Source organism: Gobius niger, assembly GCF_951799975.1.
Source record: "Gobius niger genome assembly, chromosome: 14".
NCBI classification, from domain to species: domain Eukaryota; kingdom Metazoa; phylum Chordata; class Actinopteri; order Gobiiformes; family Gobiidae; genus Gobius; species Gobius niger.
Window position 1 is genome coordinate 13,290,995 of NC_136865.1, and position 16,141 is coordinate 13,307,135.

A 16,141-nucleotide genomic window follows, 5' to 3' on the forward strand; every position below is an offset into this window, starting at 1 on the left:
TGCTAGAACCTGCAGTAAAGACCGTTGGATGTCGAGCGGGTTGGATTCAGACTTACAGAACACCCCTGTGTGCTCCCTCATAATTTCCAGTCTTTATTACATTATTGAACTCCGTGGCATGACAAGAACTTGTCTGCTACTATATGGATCAACCTCTTATCATTCTCTAATGCATGCACTCAGCATATGTATTGACTCTACAATGTGCTTTCATGCTGTTTTGTAAATAGGGCTGGATACTGTTAAACGATACCACGATGGTATTGGACAAAAAGTTTAGGGACACTCGGCATCGAAAAAAAAATCTTATATCTTTAGATCTAAGTTTTAATGCTGTTGGTCCAGGGGCAGCATTAAAGGAAGTGACTTGGTTATTTCATCTAAAATAAATGATTCCAAAAAAAATGGTACCCAGCCCTATTTGTAAGCATGCAGTTGTAATATGGTATTTGATCACAGAATATTTTGTCCCACTAAACTTATGACTCTGCTGATGCTGGAGCTTGACCACTCGTTCAAACACAGAATTAAACTAATCAGTAAACCCCCTTTCAATCCAAGAACAATGGCAACTCTAGTTTAAACTGCTTACCAAGGGCTACCTATGGATATTTATTATTTATTATTCAGACTAATAACATGTCACAGAGACCTTACAGATGCGTCTCTTGTACTCGCCAGGCTTTTGGCTCTGGTTCACAGCATTTCCAGCTCATTTGAGAGTCACATCAAACAGCCTGTGATCCGGTTATAAATAGACCAAGACAAAAGTGACAGCATGTGCAAGGTATTTAAAGCTAAAAATGCCTTGGTGTGTGCTATCTCAGACACCAGTTATAAAGCAACGTGGACAGCTATTTTTGATTTTTATGAACACAACATTATTCATTTTTTTCCTTGTCATCATGTGAAGTTACAGTGATATGACCCCCATTGTGAGGGAGTGGCTTTAGCTCCATCAGAACGTGGCGACAGGATGCTGATTTGTTCTGCATCCTCAACATAACTCTTTAAACCTACAGCCTCTGCCGCGTTTACAGAATCAGCTGACCTTTAGGCTGCACAATTACATCATTTACAAAGGTCTGGATGCATGCAGGTCACGTTTGTCACTTACTCTCCTCCGCTCCGGACCCCCAGACGGGCAGGTCTGTGGTCACAGTGTGGTGCGGTGTCCGGCAGTAGCAGTCGCCTTGTTAATGGATGACACCCTCTGTCCCTGCCCAGGGAGGGAGACAGTAGGCCTGCCTGATGGAGGGCAAAGATGCTTGGTCGGTTCTGAGCGCGAGGAACTGCGATCCGAGCGCAGGATGCTGGGGCTGTCAGGTTCTCGCAGTGGGGGTGAGCAGTGCAGCCTTTAGCCCGGTCCACTGCTGTTGTCCCACAGATGTGTCCATGTCCCTGAGGCGCTTGTCGGTGTTCTCCTCTCCTCAGCCAAAACACCTCCGTTAAACCTACAATCACTAGCGCATTCGTATCCGGTCTGACTCTTCAAAGTAAAACCAGACGAGGTTATTTAAACGTAGTGTCTGGCATGATACACTTCCAATTTATTATTTCTGACTCTTTCCAAGTCAGCTCTAAAAATGCGCGTGCAAGAATTTCTGATTATTTATTTGTAAATCTAAGCAAAAGGTTCTATTTGAATATAAATTAGGCCTTGTAGTGTATTTATAAACTATACAGTGCTGTGGCAGTATTCCGACTTGACATTTGAATAGAAGAAGGTAAAAATATCCTATTATAAAATATATAGGCCTACATTATAGTTTGCGAATTGCCCGGTTGTAGTGGGTGTAAGTATCCCAATGAACAACAGGGGGCAGCAATTCTGCTTATGACAAAGATGCATGTGTATGAAAAGCTCTAATTCTAAGTTGTATTTTCCTGGTTAAATAAAGGTCAAATAAATAAATAAAAGAAGAATGGCAGTGTGGGAATGCTGGTATGTTTCACTCATGACCTTTGCCTGTTTTCAAGCCATTTCCACAAAGATAAAATATGTTGTACTGGTCGGTTATCATGAACTTTGTGGACAGTGTGAGTGCATCCATCTGTGCTTAAACACCAGTAAGATGATGGTGATCGACTTCAGGGGGAGGACACTACCGCACACACCGCTGAACATCCAGGGGGAGGACAGTGTCAAGTACCTGGGTGTTCACCCCAACAATAAACTGGACTGATCCCACAATGCCCTGTACAAGAAAGGCCAATGTTGCCTCCACCTTCTGAGGCGACTGAGGTCCTTCGGAGTGAGCAGGCCTCTGCTCAGGACGTTTTATGACTCTGTGGTAGCCTCTGCTCTCCACTACACTGCCATGTGGTGGGCCCCGGACAGCACAGTGCGGGACAAGAACAGACTGAACAAGCTGGTCAAGAGGGCCTGGGCTCTGTGGAAGAGGTGAGGGACAGGAGGTATTAGCCAAGCTCTCGTCCAACGTGGACAACTCCTCCCACCCACTGCATAGGACTGTAGAGAAGCTGAGCAGTTCTTTCAGTGGGAGACAGAGACACCCTCAGTGCAAGAAGGAGGAAGTAAATAAGTAAGTACAGTGCTTTATTTGTCGTTGTAAGTAAGTGCCTTATTTGTCATTGTACAGTTGTATGACAAAATTGTGTTCAGGTGTTAGTTAGTCCTGAGCTGCTGCGACTGAGCGCGCCACTATTGTGGGCCAACCTGACCCAGCATGTTTTTTGACGTAGGGGAACCCGGAGCACCCAGAGGAAACCTGGCTGGCTTCAGTGCTCCGCTGAAATGATGCAGCTCCTCCACCTTCCACTTCTTCCTGCGCAGCTCCCTCCGCTCCACAACAGTCTTTCACCATCTCCTTGTTTGTCCTTTATTACCCCTTAAGCTCTAAAGAGACATATTTGGCTCCGCCCCCCTTGTGTCTGCATCTCCGGGGCCATAACTTTCGCATACAAATACTGTCAGTCATATTTTTCACCTCTCCGTGTTCAGTGGACTCTCAGCAACACATTCATCCACTCCAATTTAAAATCAACAGATCCTACCTCAAACAGCAAGCCACAATATGTCAATTTGTCATAATTCGTTGTACATATTTTGGTCAGTGACAAATAAATGCCATTGAGTAATGTTTTTGGAAAAAATGGTGTTCATTTTTAGACAGGGAATACAATTTTGTGACCCGATATGTCCCTACGACTAAAATACTTAATTTCTGTTAAAAAAAAGAAAAAAAAGAAAAAGTAAAAAATTATTATCATTTTTTTTTATTTGGCACAATTTGGCACAGTTAGATTCCGCCTGGACTTTTTTTTTATAACGCATGTATAACTTCAGTGTTTTGACCTACTGGTATTTTGTTGACTACAGGGAGCACACATTATATTGATTTTTTCCATTTCTGTTCTTGCTACAGCACAGACAGAGAAAGAGCATTTTTAGGTGCAAATATGTGTTTTTTATTCAGGCGGAATTTTGATTTTTCTGTTTCAATCTAATTTTTACTTACAAACTGTAATTTGTAAAAATTATTTTTCACTGAAACAAAAAGTCCCAAGGATAAAGTTTATTTTGGTACCAAGATTAGCCATGTACCCCTTGTAGAGGCTGAGTTAAACCCAAATAAACACATGTATAGCATTTTGGGGAAAAGGGCCCTAGACAAGAAAGGGTTAAATACCTGTAGCGCCCTTTCTGACCCCTCCACTGTGCTGCAGGTATGGAAGCTCTTGTATTCCTGTGTGTAGGTCTCAAATGTCTTGAGTCCCTAAGCTAACGTGAGCTGTTAGTTTACTTTTAAAAAAGCTGGGTCCTTCATGGCTGGTACAGACTCTCTGCAGTGAAAATATCTCACAAAAACACAGCAAAGATGTACAAAAGTATCCAGTGAAACAATGTGGAGCACAAAAACTACAAATACAGTTCACAGAAAAAGGCAAAAAACGCTGCATATGACACCATTTTTGCTAAATAGTTAAATCAATTATATTTAAGATTTCTTTAGTTTGTCCACTTTTGTGATGTTTATTGTTTCACTTCCTGACAGGCAGTGACATACACAAAAACATAAACTGTTGCCATGCAACCATGTTATGTCAATGGGAAAACAGATGGTATCCATCCAAATAAGCCATATTTTCAAAAGCATATGCACTTTAAAGCTTTTTATTCATTCCAATAAGATACTGCTATTTACAATTTAATTGTTTGCACACTATCCTGTCTTCGATTGCACATTTTCCCTGTCTTTTTGCATCCCTCTGAGTGTTCTTGAGAGCTGATGTAACAAGTGAATTTCTCCATTGTGAGATCAATAAAGGCTAATCTTTTCTTATCTTCATTTTGAACAGCCCATCTCCATGAATGTAAATAATAATAAACAATGTATTGGTTTTATGTACTGTAGTGGTTTGCCGGACACTCAAAGACACTTTACATTGCATCAATCATTCACTCCATACTTGGTGGTGGTAAGCTTCTATTGTAGCCACAGCTGCCCTGGAGTAGACTAGGGGAAGCGAGGCGGCCAGTCTGCCCTTCCAACCACCACCAATAACTCACTCACACACTGGGACGGACCGATGGCAGATTTGCAGCCTCGCTTCCGTCACTATGAGATGGTCAAACCAGGCAATCGTAGAGGGGCCCCCAAATTGAAGGATGCCTTTAAACCAGTGAGTTTGTAGATCAACAGTTGTTACAGTCAATATAATAGAATAACTTTATTGTCCTTCATTTGTAGAAAGTGTACAACAACAAGAAATAAAATACATTCAATAGATAGTTGAAATTACCATAATAATTCAGGCAAAGGAAATCTAAGTTTTTGACAATAAAAGGAACTCAAAATATTGGTTTAAAACACAGGGAAGCCCCAGTTTAGGGTAATTCCCATTGTAAAACATAATAATAATTTCACAAAATCTGGTTTATTAATGTTTGTTTTGGTAGTATATTTTATGGCTCTATTTCACTATACAGTTTTTAATCAAAAATGGCCTACATCAAATTTAAAGTTTTAAATATTAAAAATATTGTATTGAAATCATCAAACCTCACTTTAGTATCCCACAACCACTTCAGGCGTCACGGCCCTGTTCTAGGCTTCCTGTAAAGCCAGAGTAAAAATACTGGTAGCTGATTGGAGAATTAAACCAAGCAGAGATGAGTTGAGAACGGCTGTTGGAAATGGGGCTTGACGCAAAACTTGTAAACGCGCATCCAGCTGCCTTGAATACGCAGCATTTTTATGATTAGAGTCGCTCATAAATATTCATTTCGGTTTGCACTATAAGGGGGAAGAGGCACAAAGACAAGCTTTGAACCTTTTTTTTTTTGAGCACATAGCGTTGTGGCTCATAGACGTCTGTGGCGCGCAAGAGGAGCGAGGGGAGTGTACAGGCTATTTTATTCTGCAACCTCAGGACGGCCACTCAAGTGGGAGCTCGCGAGTGGATACGCCATCACGTGGGATTTGATTTATTCTTCTGTTGTTGTTGTTTTTTCCTCCTTTGTTTATTTTCAAGAAAGCATAGAGCAACGACGGACTTGAATCCGCTTCCTTTCCAAACAGCAGGAATGAATTTTGACCAGATCTTAGCTGCTGTTGGAGGGTTTGGAAAGTACCAGAAGATTTTGTACATATGGATATGTTTACCAAATGTGCTGCTTGCTTTTCACATGATGGCAAGCATCTTTACTGGAGCCACGTCGCCCCATCTTTGCCTGGACAGCCTTGACCCTGCTGTGCGCAATGAGACATCCGATTACACAGCGCTTATTCTTAACTCCAGCAACCAAGATTCTTGTTCATGGTCCGAGAGTTCACTGCAGAGGAACAACTCTGCTCCCCCGCGGTGCGTCCATGGATGGGTTTACAGCAAAGAGACATTCCATAGCACGACAGTCACTGAGGTAAAGGATCGCATTATTTTTATCATTTCATATTTCTTTTTCTTCTTCTTTTACATCTCCATGTCTAATGATTATCAGGACACCCCCTAAAATGCTCAGGCAGACCAAAAATTGTGGTTAATGTTTTGTGAAGATGAACTATTTTTAATGAAACCTTTAACCCTAAAATGCCATGAATGTGCAGTGTTGCTTACGCACATGTTTTGTATGTGCAGTGTGTGGACAGTGTTGGTATTGACTGTCTATACGTTTCTTTACTTGAAAATGAGAAGCAAATATATCTAAATGGTCATCACACAAACGGGACTTTCAGCATAATTACTTGTGCACACTCTGCTGCATGGTGGATCTATGCCCCATTGTTCAGTTCAGTTCAGCCTCCAGACCACATAATGTTGTGTATGTTAAACGCCTGTAACACATACTACTGTGTCCTTATTCACCAGTGGGACCTGGTGTGTGAGAACGCCCGCCTCAACAGCATCGGTTCATCCATCTACATGTTTGGCCTGTTGGTGGGATCACTGATATTTGGAGCTCTTGCAGACAAGTATGTTGCGTTATATAAAGAACTGAAAAAAGAGATACAGTTGTGCACCGGCCTCATCATCGAAGCATGACCGCAGAGAGCAGATAATTCCAGTCACATTTCTTTATCTGTTGCCTGCATTTGCCTAAATGACCTCACACCTCATGGGAAAACCATGTCCCTTCCGGAGTTACTTGGTCAGGTAAATGTAAATGAACAGATAAAAACAAAGAACCGGAACAAACACAATTCTATATAGTGGTACCCATTTTTTAGCATTAAATATTCCACTTGTTTGCAGCCAAAATAGCATGACATAAGCACAGGGTGAGGTTAAAGTTCACATAAATAATGATTAAAACTAGCTTTCCTGTATGTTTAAAATACAATGCGTTAAATATATTTGTCATTCAGAAAAAAAAAAGTCTGACATGTTGCGCTTGATACCTTTATGTCAGTCAGTACTTAAACCACATAAAACACTAATCTTGGGCTATTTTTGTCTACAAAGGTATGGCAGGCGCCTCATTCTGCTGCTGTCCATTGCACTTCAGACAGTGTTTGGAGTGGCTGTGGCCTTCGCACCAAACTTCATTGTTTACGTGATGCTGCGCTTTGTTGTCGGTTCAACAATCTCAGGAGTCATCATCAATGCTTTTGTACTTGGTACTGACACACACAAACAGCATGCCAATATTACACATTAGAAGTAAAAGCCGGGGTAACTGACTTTTTTTTTTTTTCCTACCTCAGAGGTGTAAGTTTTATACACAATAAAAACAGAGCTTGTTGTTGCATTGTCTTCACCTTAAATGTTTATTGGGCAATGGAAGATAGAAGTAGAATCTAAATGAGTGCCATCTATTTTGGGGGTGGTCCCTCCCACTTTGCCACCGCTAAAGCTAAAAATGTCATAGTTTTAAGACAAAGAATCAGGTACCCCCGCTTTAATGTGATTTTTGCATGGCTTATACACTTAATGACAAACATTGTATCATCAACATTTGCAGAACCTTTCAGCACTGATGTAACGTTTCTACAACAAATGATCAACTATCTCTGTTTAAAAATGCTACAAATTCACTATCATAGACACTATCATGTCATTTGTAATAGTTGTAGTAGTTTAGTAGTTTTAGGGATGCACCGATCCGATACTGGATACTGGTATCGGATATCGGAGCCGATACTGGAAAAAATACGAAATTGAGTATCGGCAACAGATATCCGATGCTGAACGGATACTAGTTTTGGCTCTCAACGCCTTAAAAACACAACTTTTACCGCCTTAATCTAAGTGAATATGGGCATGCTGTATATAATTGTATAGCTAAGAACCAGGAGGATTCAGTTTTGATGAGCGATAACCTTATTCTGATCACCACGCAAGGCTGGGTCAGAAACTATGATAGAAATAATACCTAAAGTTGCCAGATAAAATAAAATTGACCACTGCTGAAGCCAAGTGTTTGTATTTTAGTTTAAGAAATAACTGATCTAACATATCTGTAATGATCAGATCGCTTAATGTGAGTTGTTTATATTAATGTAACCTAAAGCCTGTCATATACCCAAGGATATTTAGTGTAGAAAAGTCATCCTTGTTAAATGTTTATCCAAGAGTTTATCAATATATATATAATTGATAATTGATCTGTAACATGGCAATAAAATATGACTTTAATTGAATCTTCTCTATTTTAAGATCAATACGTTTTTCACTCAGAGAAAGCCACTTTTAAGAAAGTCTCTTGGTATCGCTAAATATTGGATATCGGCAATATTTAGCGATCAAACCCCAGTATCGGCATTGGTATCGGTAGCAAAAAAGCTGGATCGGTGCATCTTCAAGTAGTTTAGTAGTTTTCTTGCACTTCGAAACAAATTCATTCATTGCTTGCTTGGTAAGACATTAACATAATCCTAACATTTTGGTTGTGCATGTTTCCTCCCTCTCTCCACAACATCCTACTCTACCCATCCTCTGCACAAATGCAACACACCACCTCAGTTTAACCCTGCCCCATGGTCCTGTTGTCTCCTCTTCCCTCCACCCCACAACCTTGTTTTTTTCTCTTAAGGTACTGAGTGGACATGCACCAAAAGACGCATGCTGGCTGGCATCACCACCGACTATGCCTTTGGCCTGGGCTACATGCTGATAGCAGGCATAGCTTACCTTATACGAGACTGGAGAAAGTTACAACTGGCAATATCCATCCCCGGCTTCCTGCTTACTTTCTATATATGGTGTCTAAACATCACACACACTGTGCATTCATGGGTTTTTTTTGTACCTAAAGGCTCTCTTTGTGAAGCTCATCTTCTTCTCTCATTCCCTCTTTGCACTCCACCTCTGCCTGCTCTTCATCCTCTGCCAGGGTGCTTCCTGAGTCCGCCAGGTGGTTATTAGCCAACAACAGAAAAGACGAGGCCATTGAACTGCTCCAAAAAGCTGCGCTAGTGAACGGCAGGGTTTTACCCCCCTCGCTGCTGGCGGGCCTCTGCACAAAGGTCATTATGTGAAATATGTTTGTAGAAATCAGACGTGACAAAGATTTCACAATGTGTGTCAAATTCAAAGGAAAGAAGAACATTCAAAGACAATTCTTTTCTGCGTTGGCCTGAAAGTGCTTCAAGTGCACTTAAAGGGAGAAGAAAGGGAAAACCAAACAATAACAACATATACAGGAGAAAGTTAAATACAGGGATAATAATAATTCATCAGTAAAACAATTCTAGGAGTTAAGAAGATCAGTGATTCCAACTTCACTGTATTTTGGGCAGAATTCTAACTATTAGCAGCAGCAGAGTGAAAAGACTTGTTTGTCTGTGAATGGACAAACAGACTTAGTTTTACTGAGAGTTCCCAATGAGAGGTGTTTTATACACACTTTAGCCAATGATAAGTGCACATTCTTCATTATGAGACATATTCAGCTGGAACAGATAGGAGGACAGTTTTTTATTTTAGATTTAAATCAGAATGTAAAACATCATGGCCATCATTAATCATGAGGTCTTCACATTTCATCTCGGACAAGGCGCATCCTTCAGATCCCTGTAAGCATTTGTGATTGTAATGTTTGAACTGACAAAAGAACAGATTCCCAGGCACATCTTTGTCAGCTGAGCCAAGGGAAGAAGCATAGCACCACCATGGGAAAAATAGAAGAAACAATCAAGAAGCCCCTTGAAAATCAGCTATCATATGTTAATATGAAAAGATAATATAAACTTTGTATAGCACCTTTTAAGTTTACAAAGCTTTACATTCAGTCAAAATACAGACTACATACCGTATTTTAGTACATCTAAATCCTGTCTACAAATGTGTTTTTATGCATGTCTCAGGAGGAACAGTGTGAGACTGAATGTGGAGACAAGAGTAGTCACACAGCGCTGGATCTTGTGCGTACCCCTAAGATGAGAAAACAATCCCTCATCCTCTTCTACATCTGGTAATTCACTTAAATTCCTCCTACACTCAAGTGCCATACATTTATGAACAATTTGCTTCCCTTCATCCAGGTTTGTGAATGTGTTGGTGTATTATGGCCTGTCGTTGGGAGTCTCCAGGCTGGGCACGGACCTGTACCTGACCCAGTTTGTGTTTGGCCTGGTTGAGATTCCTGCTCGCACTGTCGTTCTGTTTGTTCTTCCATATAGCCGCCGCTTCTCTCAGAGCGGCTTCCTGGCAGTTGGAGGACTGGCTTGTCTTTTCATGTTCGCTGTTCCAGAAGGTACTGTCTGCCTTTATGCACATTTAAGTAGCTATGGTTTTCCAACATGATGATATGATTTGTCATTTTAAAGATCAGCCCAGTGTCCTGACCGGTCTTGCCATGGTGGGAAAGTTTGGAATAACAGCTTCCTTTGCTGTGGTCTATGTGTATACTGCAGAGATATTCCCAACTGTCCTTCGGTAGGCCTTCTGTGTAATCCCATTTGGGAACCTTTTGAGTGTGTGGAATTTAACATATATTTCCTATGTCTACAACTCACAGCCAAACAGGGATCGGTGTGTCCAGTATGTTTGCCAGAATGGGTGGCGTTTTAGCACCTATTATTAACATGATACAGAACCACAGTCCTGCAACACCACTGGTTATCTTTGGGACTACCCCGTTGCTGGGGGCTGTACTGGCTCTGATGCTGCCGGAAACTGCAAACAAACCTCTGCCAGACACTGTGAAGGATGTGGAAAACTGGGAGACCACGTAAGACGTCAACATACTCTAAAACACCAGTTAAAAAGTGGCAGCTTCTAGATGTTAATTCCCATCAGTCACACCACACTCATACTCGCATTCTCAAACATCCTGGCATATTGTTCATGTTTTTAGTGGGAGGGGAAACCTATGCAGACACAGGGAGAACATGCATACTTCACACAGAACGCCCCCCGTCCAGGTGGGAATTGAACCCAGGACATTTGAGCTGTGAAGCACAAGTGCTAAACACTCTACGCTGTATCATTTAGAAAATACCACAGTACAGTTGACCAAAGTGACAAACACAAATCAAACATTCAAAATGTTAAGTTTAAGTTTACTCAAAAACAAGCACATGACAGTATAAAATGCATATCATTTTGTGTTAAATGCCAGTGAAAGAGGTCAGTGTGACGTGTAACCTTTTTTTTTTTGGCACTTGACAGTGAAAAACCTAAAGAATCTGAAGATCTGAGCCAAACCCATGGCTGAGAGTCTCATCAACTTGCAAGCCACACACAGAAGCTCACTTCTTCACTCTTGCAATGCCATTAAATAGACTGAGCCAACTTCATTTCATCACTCCACTTTTTTGCATTGGCGTACTGTATGTCAATTTACTCTCTATGCAATATTCAGTTCATCAACAGGAAGAGCAAGCACATGACAAAACAGTCTGTTTTGATGCCAGGCTGTTTTTTTTAATTCTTGTAGAGTTTTAAAAATAGATGTAGTGGCACACAGAATTTGTGTCTGTTTTATACTGATTATGTAACGTAAGTGCCAGTGTCACCTACAGACCACTGGACCAGTGGAAAAAGATGCACACGTGTATTAATTAATGATCCATTAAACTTGCAAAGACACAATGTCCTTCAGGATTTTTTGGTCTGTACTTTTTGTAGCATGCTGCTTATACTGCAACAAATACAGGTTTGTGCAGTGTCTGAATGCCTTCTCCTTTTTCTACTGCATTTAAAGAAACAAAGGATCTGTTTACACTTTAAAGGGCTATATTGTTTACAAAGATTTATGGTGATGCTGTTTATTTATGCAACTAAAAAAAAAGCATTTTTGATACAACAGATGTTCCACTTAGTCTCACATGGTGGAAGTTTATTACAAACCAAAGGAGTGTAGGAAACTTCTTTCTTGTTAACATTTAGCTAAATAGATGATAGATGTGCGTCTAAAATAAAACTGCACTGATTGTGCATCCTCAGTGCAGATGGCAGCATGCAGTCAAATACACAAGTGTCATTGACAAAATAATCTTTATTGTATTTCTTCTTTTATTTCAGTACCATTGAAATACATTGCATTTGAAAACAACTTACTATTGCTTTTAGGAGGACTTTTACTTTGTGCAAAACACAATAAACATTTTAAAACCTGTATATGACTCTGTGGGCATTTTTTCTATTGGGTTTAAAATCACTAATTACATCAAGGCAACAGAGAAACTCACATTCATACTTGCAGTCACTCTCACTCCTCTCACACACAGTGGCATTTAGACTTGTAGCATGATAACTGTAGGCCTGTATATGCTCATGCTAAAGTCACATATGTAGCATCAGTGGTAACTCCACAATTGTTGTCCTTCATCGACATAAGGATGTAGCCATCATTGCCCCAATATGTGGACCAGGAGTTCTTTATCAGCCAGTACGGCTCCCCATCCAGATTGCCATATCCAACGGCCAGCACAGCATGATCCAGGGCAGCTGTGGTGTTACCTAAAGCAAAAACATCAAGGCGCTTTATAAAAAGGGTCTTAACATGTGTTATTGTAACAATAAACAACTCTTACCACATGCAGGTTCATAGTAGACTCCATGGCTATAAAAAACAAAAGATCGATGCCCTGCATCAATGCTGACAGCAACTGGTCCATTTTTGAAGAGTGCCACCTTGAGCGCTTCAGCATCACCTGACGTCACGTTGGTGTAGCTCTGAATACGAGCAGTGAGCTGGGACTCATTCAGGTGGCAAAACCCATTCTGTTCAACAGCAAAATATAATCCACAGTCATTTCAAATACGCTTAATAAAGAATTAAAAAAGGTTGGTAAACGTCTCTTCCCCAGGCCTTGTTCAGTTTTTTTAAGTCCTACCCTTGACACTCTTCCAGACTAGATCCTTAAATATTTGTGTACATTACCAATATATAAATTTGCATCATCTCACCATTCCCATATAACCTCCATATGTTTCTGTTGTGGCAATGCCTCCGTGCTTCATGATCCACTCATAGGCCCTCCACTCCTCACCCCCATCACAGCCGTTATTACCAAAACCCCAGGAGCAGTCCACCAACACCTGCTGGGACAGGACTTGCAAGGAGCCAGTCTGCAAAACAGAAAAACATCTATAACCCCGTCTCTCTGGCGGGTCTCACACACTCGTGTCATTGTTTTCTGAGTTCATGGGTGTGGTTTTATGGGTCTTGCGGCCCCTTCGCACAGCCAGGAGCCAGAACATGTTAACATGGAAGAGTTTTCACTTTACAGACTTTGGACAAACAAAAGTAACATTTATATTAAGTTGAGTTAGTTTACAGGAAACCTGACTGAAATGCAAAATCTTCCATGTTGTAAACCAAACAAAAAGAGTTTGTCACTTCAATTAAGTGCGACCAATTCTCATGATAAACTGGCTCAATGTGTTGCCCAGCAACACTAAAGAGGAATGTCTTTGCCATCCTGTTAGGTGCCTTAGCTCTTCATTCTAATGTTTATGGTGAAGCCCAAATCATAATATAACTGGACATACTACTTTGACAGTGTGGAAGCATTTGACTTTTTAATCACTTTATGTGAATAATAACATTTATGTTTATCTAAAAAGAGCATCATCCTGCAGCATTTCCACTTCAAAAGGCAATGTGTATGAATTCTTGATAATTCTGTATACTTATTAATTCACCTTCAGAAAAAGTGCGCCCTCTATGGTTCCAGTTGTGGCAAAGCTCCAACAAGAACCACAGATGGCTTGGTCTTTCACTGGGGTAACAGCACCTGAAACACAAGTGACTCAAAATATTACGGTTTGTGTCTTTTTATATATATTTTTTTAAATACAAAATACCACATACCATAGAGTCTCCAGTCCAGGGACTCCGGTACCTTCACCTGTTTATAAACTGGAGGGAAGGGAAGTCCTCCATTTAGGCTCTTGCTTTGCTTTCTTCCTCTCATCATTGCCATTTCTGACATGGTGCGATCAGACAGAGAGTTCAGGGCCAGAGAGTACGACAGCCCAGCTCTGTTCTTTGAGTGGACATACCTGAAAGTATTTACATGTGTGTTCACGTCATTATTAAAACAATGTGATAAAATGGATTCATTTAGCTTTTAAACATTAACCATGGGTGCTATATATTGTAACTAATGCTCCACGTACCGGAGATTATGGATAAAAGCATGCTCCCTTTCCTCATGCTCTCTTTCGTTGGAATACTGCCGCTGAAACTTGTCCTTGAAATGGTTAAAGATGCGCTGTGTATGACCCTCTGCTGAGGTGTGAATGAGATCTTTCATTGGATTGGCCAATATATGGTGCTCCACACCAGGCCCAGGAAATCCACCACAAGCCATACCTTTAAGTATAAAAAAAGAAATATAACATTAAATACCTAAAATAATATTGATTTAAAATCTAACAATAGTATTGTGTCATTTATGGATACCTTCAGGAAGTGAGAAGACTTTGGGGTCCACAGTAGAACTAAATACTTTGTAGTCCACTAGGTATTTGTCATAATGAGACCCCAGCAAGGTGTTATATCCCATCATCTCATAATGTAGAGGAGTGGCATCTGCTCCATTCTCTGAGCGGGTCACCCAGAGTGAGTAGGTATTCTTCTTGTTACCCACAGTGGTGACATTCTGCCAAACTTCACACAGAGATCCTCCATAGTACTCCATCCTCAGAAACTAAAGAGACACAGTCAAAATGTCAAGAACACCGAGAAATAAAATGGATTGAACCATGATCAATCTACGCAAGATTTTGGCTGGTTACAAGACATTGCTCCGTGATTAATGTTGCGTTCTCTCTTCTCACCTGGAAGCCCAGCACGTCTGGTACTGATGCCTGTGGCCCGACGACATCACCTTTGGTTCCATTAACCTGGAAACACTTCATCACATTGAGCTCTGCCTCAGTCGTCTCGGGACTGATCTTGTAGGAAGTGCCGTACTGCTGATCTGCCCCAAGCTGGTAAGTTGAAACTTGCCCTTTTTGATAGAAAAAAAACGTATGTTAGGAAGGAACAGGGCCTGGCGTTTTTGCTCACTGGTCACTGGATCTCATTTTTTTCAAAGGTTACAAGCCACTTGCTAGAATAAGGATGCCATGTTTAATTTATCGCATCTATAATGACACCCAAGCACAAAAGTTAGAAGTGCTAACGCAGCGTTTTTCATTTCTGTTTTTAATGGCTTTACGGTCTAGTCACACTGGTCTGACACAAGCCGTTTTTGGTTTCACATCACGTGATAAATCAGGAGTCATGTTTAGGATCTGCTCCTGAAGCTTACCATGATAGTAGTCAATTCGGCTAGACTTGGCTGCCAGGTCCAACCAGGCCTCAAATGGTTCCTGGATTTCAGCATATGGCAGTGAGATGACCCCTGTAAATGAGAGGTGTAAAACATTGTAAACAAGATATGTGAAATTAAGAATCTATCCTACTCAGATATACAATATACCTGTGACGTGATATGTTTTTCCAAAATCTGGAAGTGGAGGGACAGCTTTCCCCTTGGTTCCTACAAAAAGAGCAGTACTGAAATGTAATGCAAGTAGAAAATGTGACTTTTAAAAGTGATAAAATACTGTCTGTGGGTTATAGAGGAAAAGTGCATTGATGGTTTTAATGTGCAACAATGTTTCAAGTTAAGCCGTCAGGTTATGCCATGATAGTGCACTTCAAAGACAGCTACTTTGGGAGATAAACTGACGAGCAAAACAATGATGCACGAGTCATACGGTGGATTGAGCAGAATAAAACAAAAATCAGTCTCCCTGAAATAAAGATTTTGCAAAGTGGAGGCAAATATGACCCTATTGTGAAATAAAGTGAGTCTTACCAATGACGGTGCACAAGATCACGGCTGTTACGACATGCCCCCAACACAGCATGGTTTCTATTGACTAAAAGCAGGCACGCAAAACAGCAGATTACAAAAAACTAAACCATCAGCTCTAGACTGGCACTGTTCGACATAGACCCCGAAAGAGAAACAAGTCTGACAATACATGTAAACAGCATTTTATTTGGGGAAATGCGGTACCAGGATATTGACAACTACTTGCAACCAATCACAGCAGGACTTCTCGGCGCACCAACCAATCAGAGACGAGGAAGTGGGCTCCTTGGCTTTGCAGTCATGTGATTAATGTCATATGATCAAATTAGTTTTTTTTTGTTTTGTTAATGCGCTATCTATGGTGCTAAAACAGTGGCTTTTGATTAAACAACTGAGAGGATCAACTGGAGTTCAAG

General features: G+C 40.8%; 2 protein-coding genes across 2 annotated transcripts; one reads left to right on the forward strand and one right to left on the reverse strand.

Annotated features, from left to right (window-relative positions):
- The first annotated feature begins 5,180 nt into the window (after positions 1–5,180).
- On the forward strand, positions 5,181–11,331 carry LOC306974119 (solute carrier family 22 member 13). Its single transcript, XM_079571263.1, has 10 exons — positions 5,181–5,887; positions 6,334–6,437; positions 6,928–7,082; positions 8,498–8,666; positions 8,798–8,930; positions 9,771–9,877; positions 9,948–10,159; positions 10,233–10,341; positions 10,424–10,636; positions 11,077–11,331. Exons 1-10 carry the CDS (start codon positions 5,552–5,554, stop codon positions 11,120–11,122), a joined length of 1,584 nt encoding a protein of 527 aa, XP_079427389.1. The 5' UTR covers positions 5,181–5,551; the 3' UTR covers positions 11,123–11,331.
- A 466-nt stretch (positions 11,332–11,797) lies between these two features.
- Positions 11,798–15,894, reverse strand: LOC306974116 (digestive cysteine proteinase 1). The gene is made up of 11 exons (XM_079571260.1): positions 15,726–15,894; positions 15,345–15,404; positions 15,174–15,266; positions 14,698–14,870; positions 14,321–14,567; positions 14,035–14,230; positions 13,727–13,917; positions 13,558–13,649; positions 12,820–12,981; positions 12,444–12,633; positions 11,798–12,369 (listed from the first exon to the last, which is right to left on the reverse strand). The coding sequence occupies exons 1-11, from the start codon at positions 15,775–15,777 to the stop codon at positions 12,182–12,184; spliced, it is 1,644 nt and encodes a 547-aa protein (XP_079427386.1). The 5' UTR covers positions 15,778–15,894; the 3' UTR covers positions 11,798–12,181.
- Between the last annotated feature and the right edge of the window lie 247 nt (positions 15,895–16,141).

Bases quoted from the DNA above. Each gene is read 5' to 3' on its own strand.
- LOC306974116 (XM_079571260.1), bottom strand. From the start codon at position 15,777: ATGCTGTGTTGGGGGCATGTCGTAACAGCCGTGATCTTGTGCACCGTC. The intron at 15,405-15,725 runs GTAAGACTCACT...CTCTTTTTGTAG, and splicing joins GATCTTGTGCACCGTCATTG to GAACCAAGGGGAAAGCTGTC. The intron at 12,982-13,557 runs GTGAATTAATAA...TCTGTTTTGCAG, and splicing joins AGGGCGCACTTTTTCTGAAG to ACTGGCTCCTTGCAAGTCCT.
- LOC306974119 (XM_079571263.1), top strand. From the start codon at position 5,552: ATGAATTTTGACCAGATCTTAGCTGCTGTTGGAGGGTTTGGAAAGTAC. The intron at 10,160-10,232 runs GTACTGTCTGCC...GTCATTTTAAAG, and splicing joins CATGTTCGCTGTTCCAGAAG to ATCAGCCCAGTGTCCTGACC. The intron at 10,342-10,423 runs GTAGGCCTTCTG...TACAACTCACAG, and splicing joins ATATTCCCAACTGTCCTTCG to CCAAACAGGGATCGGTGTGT.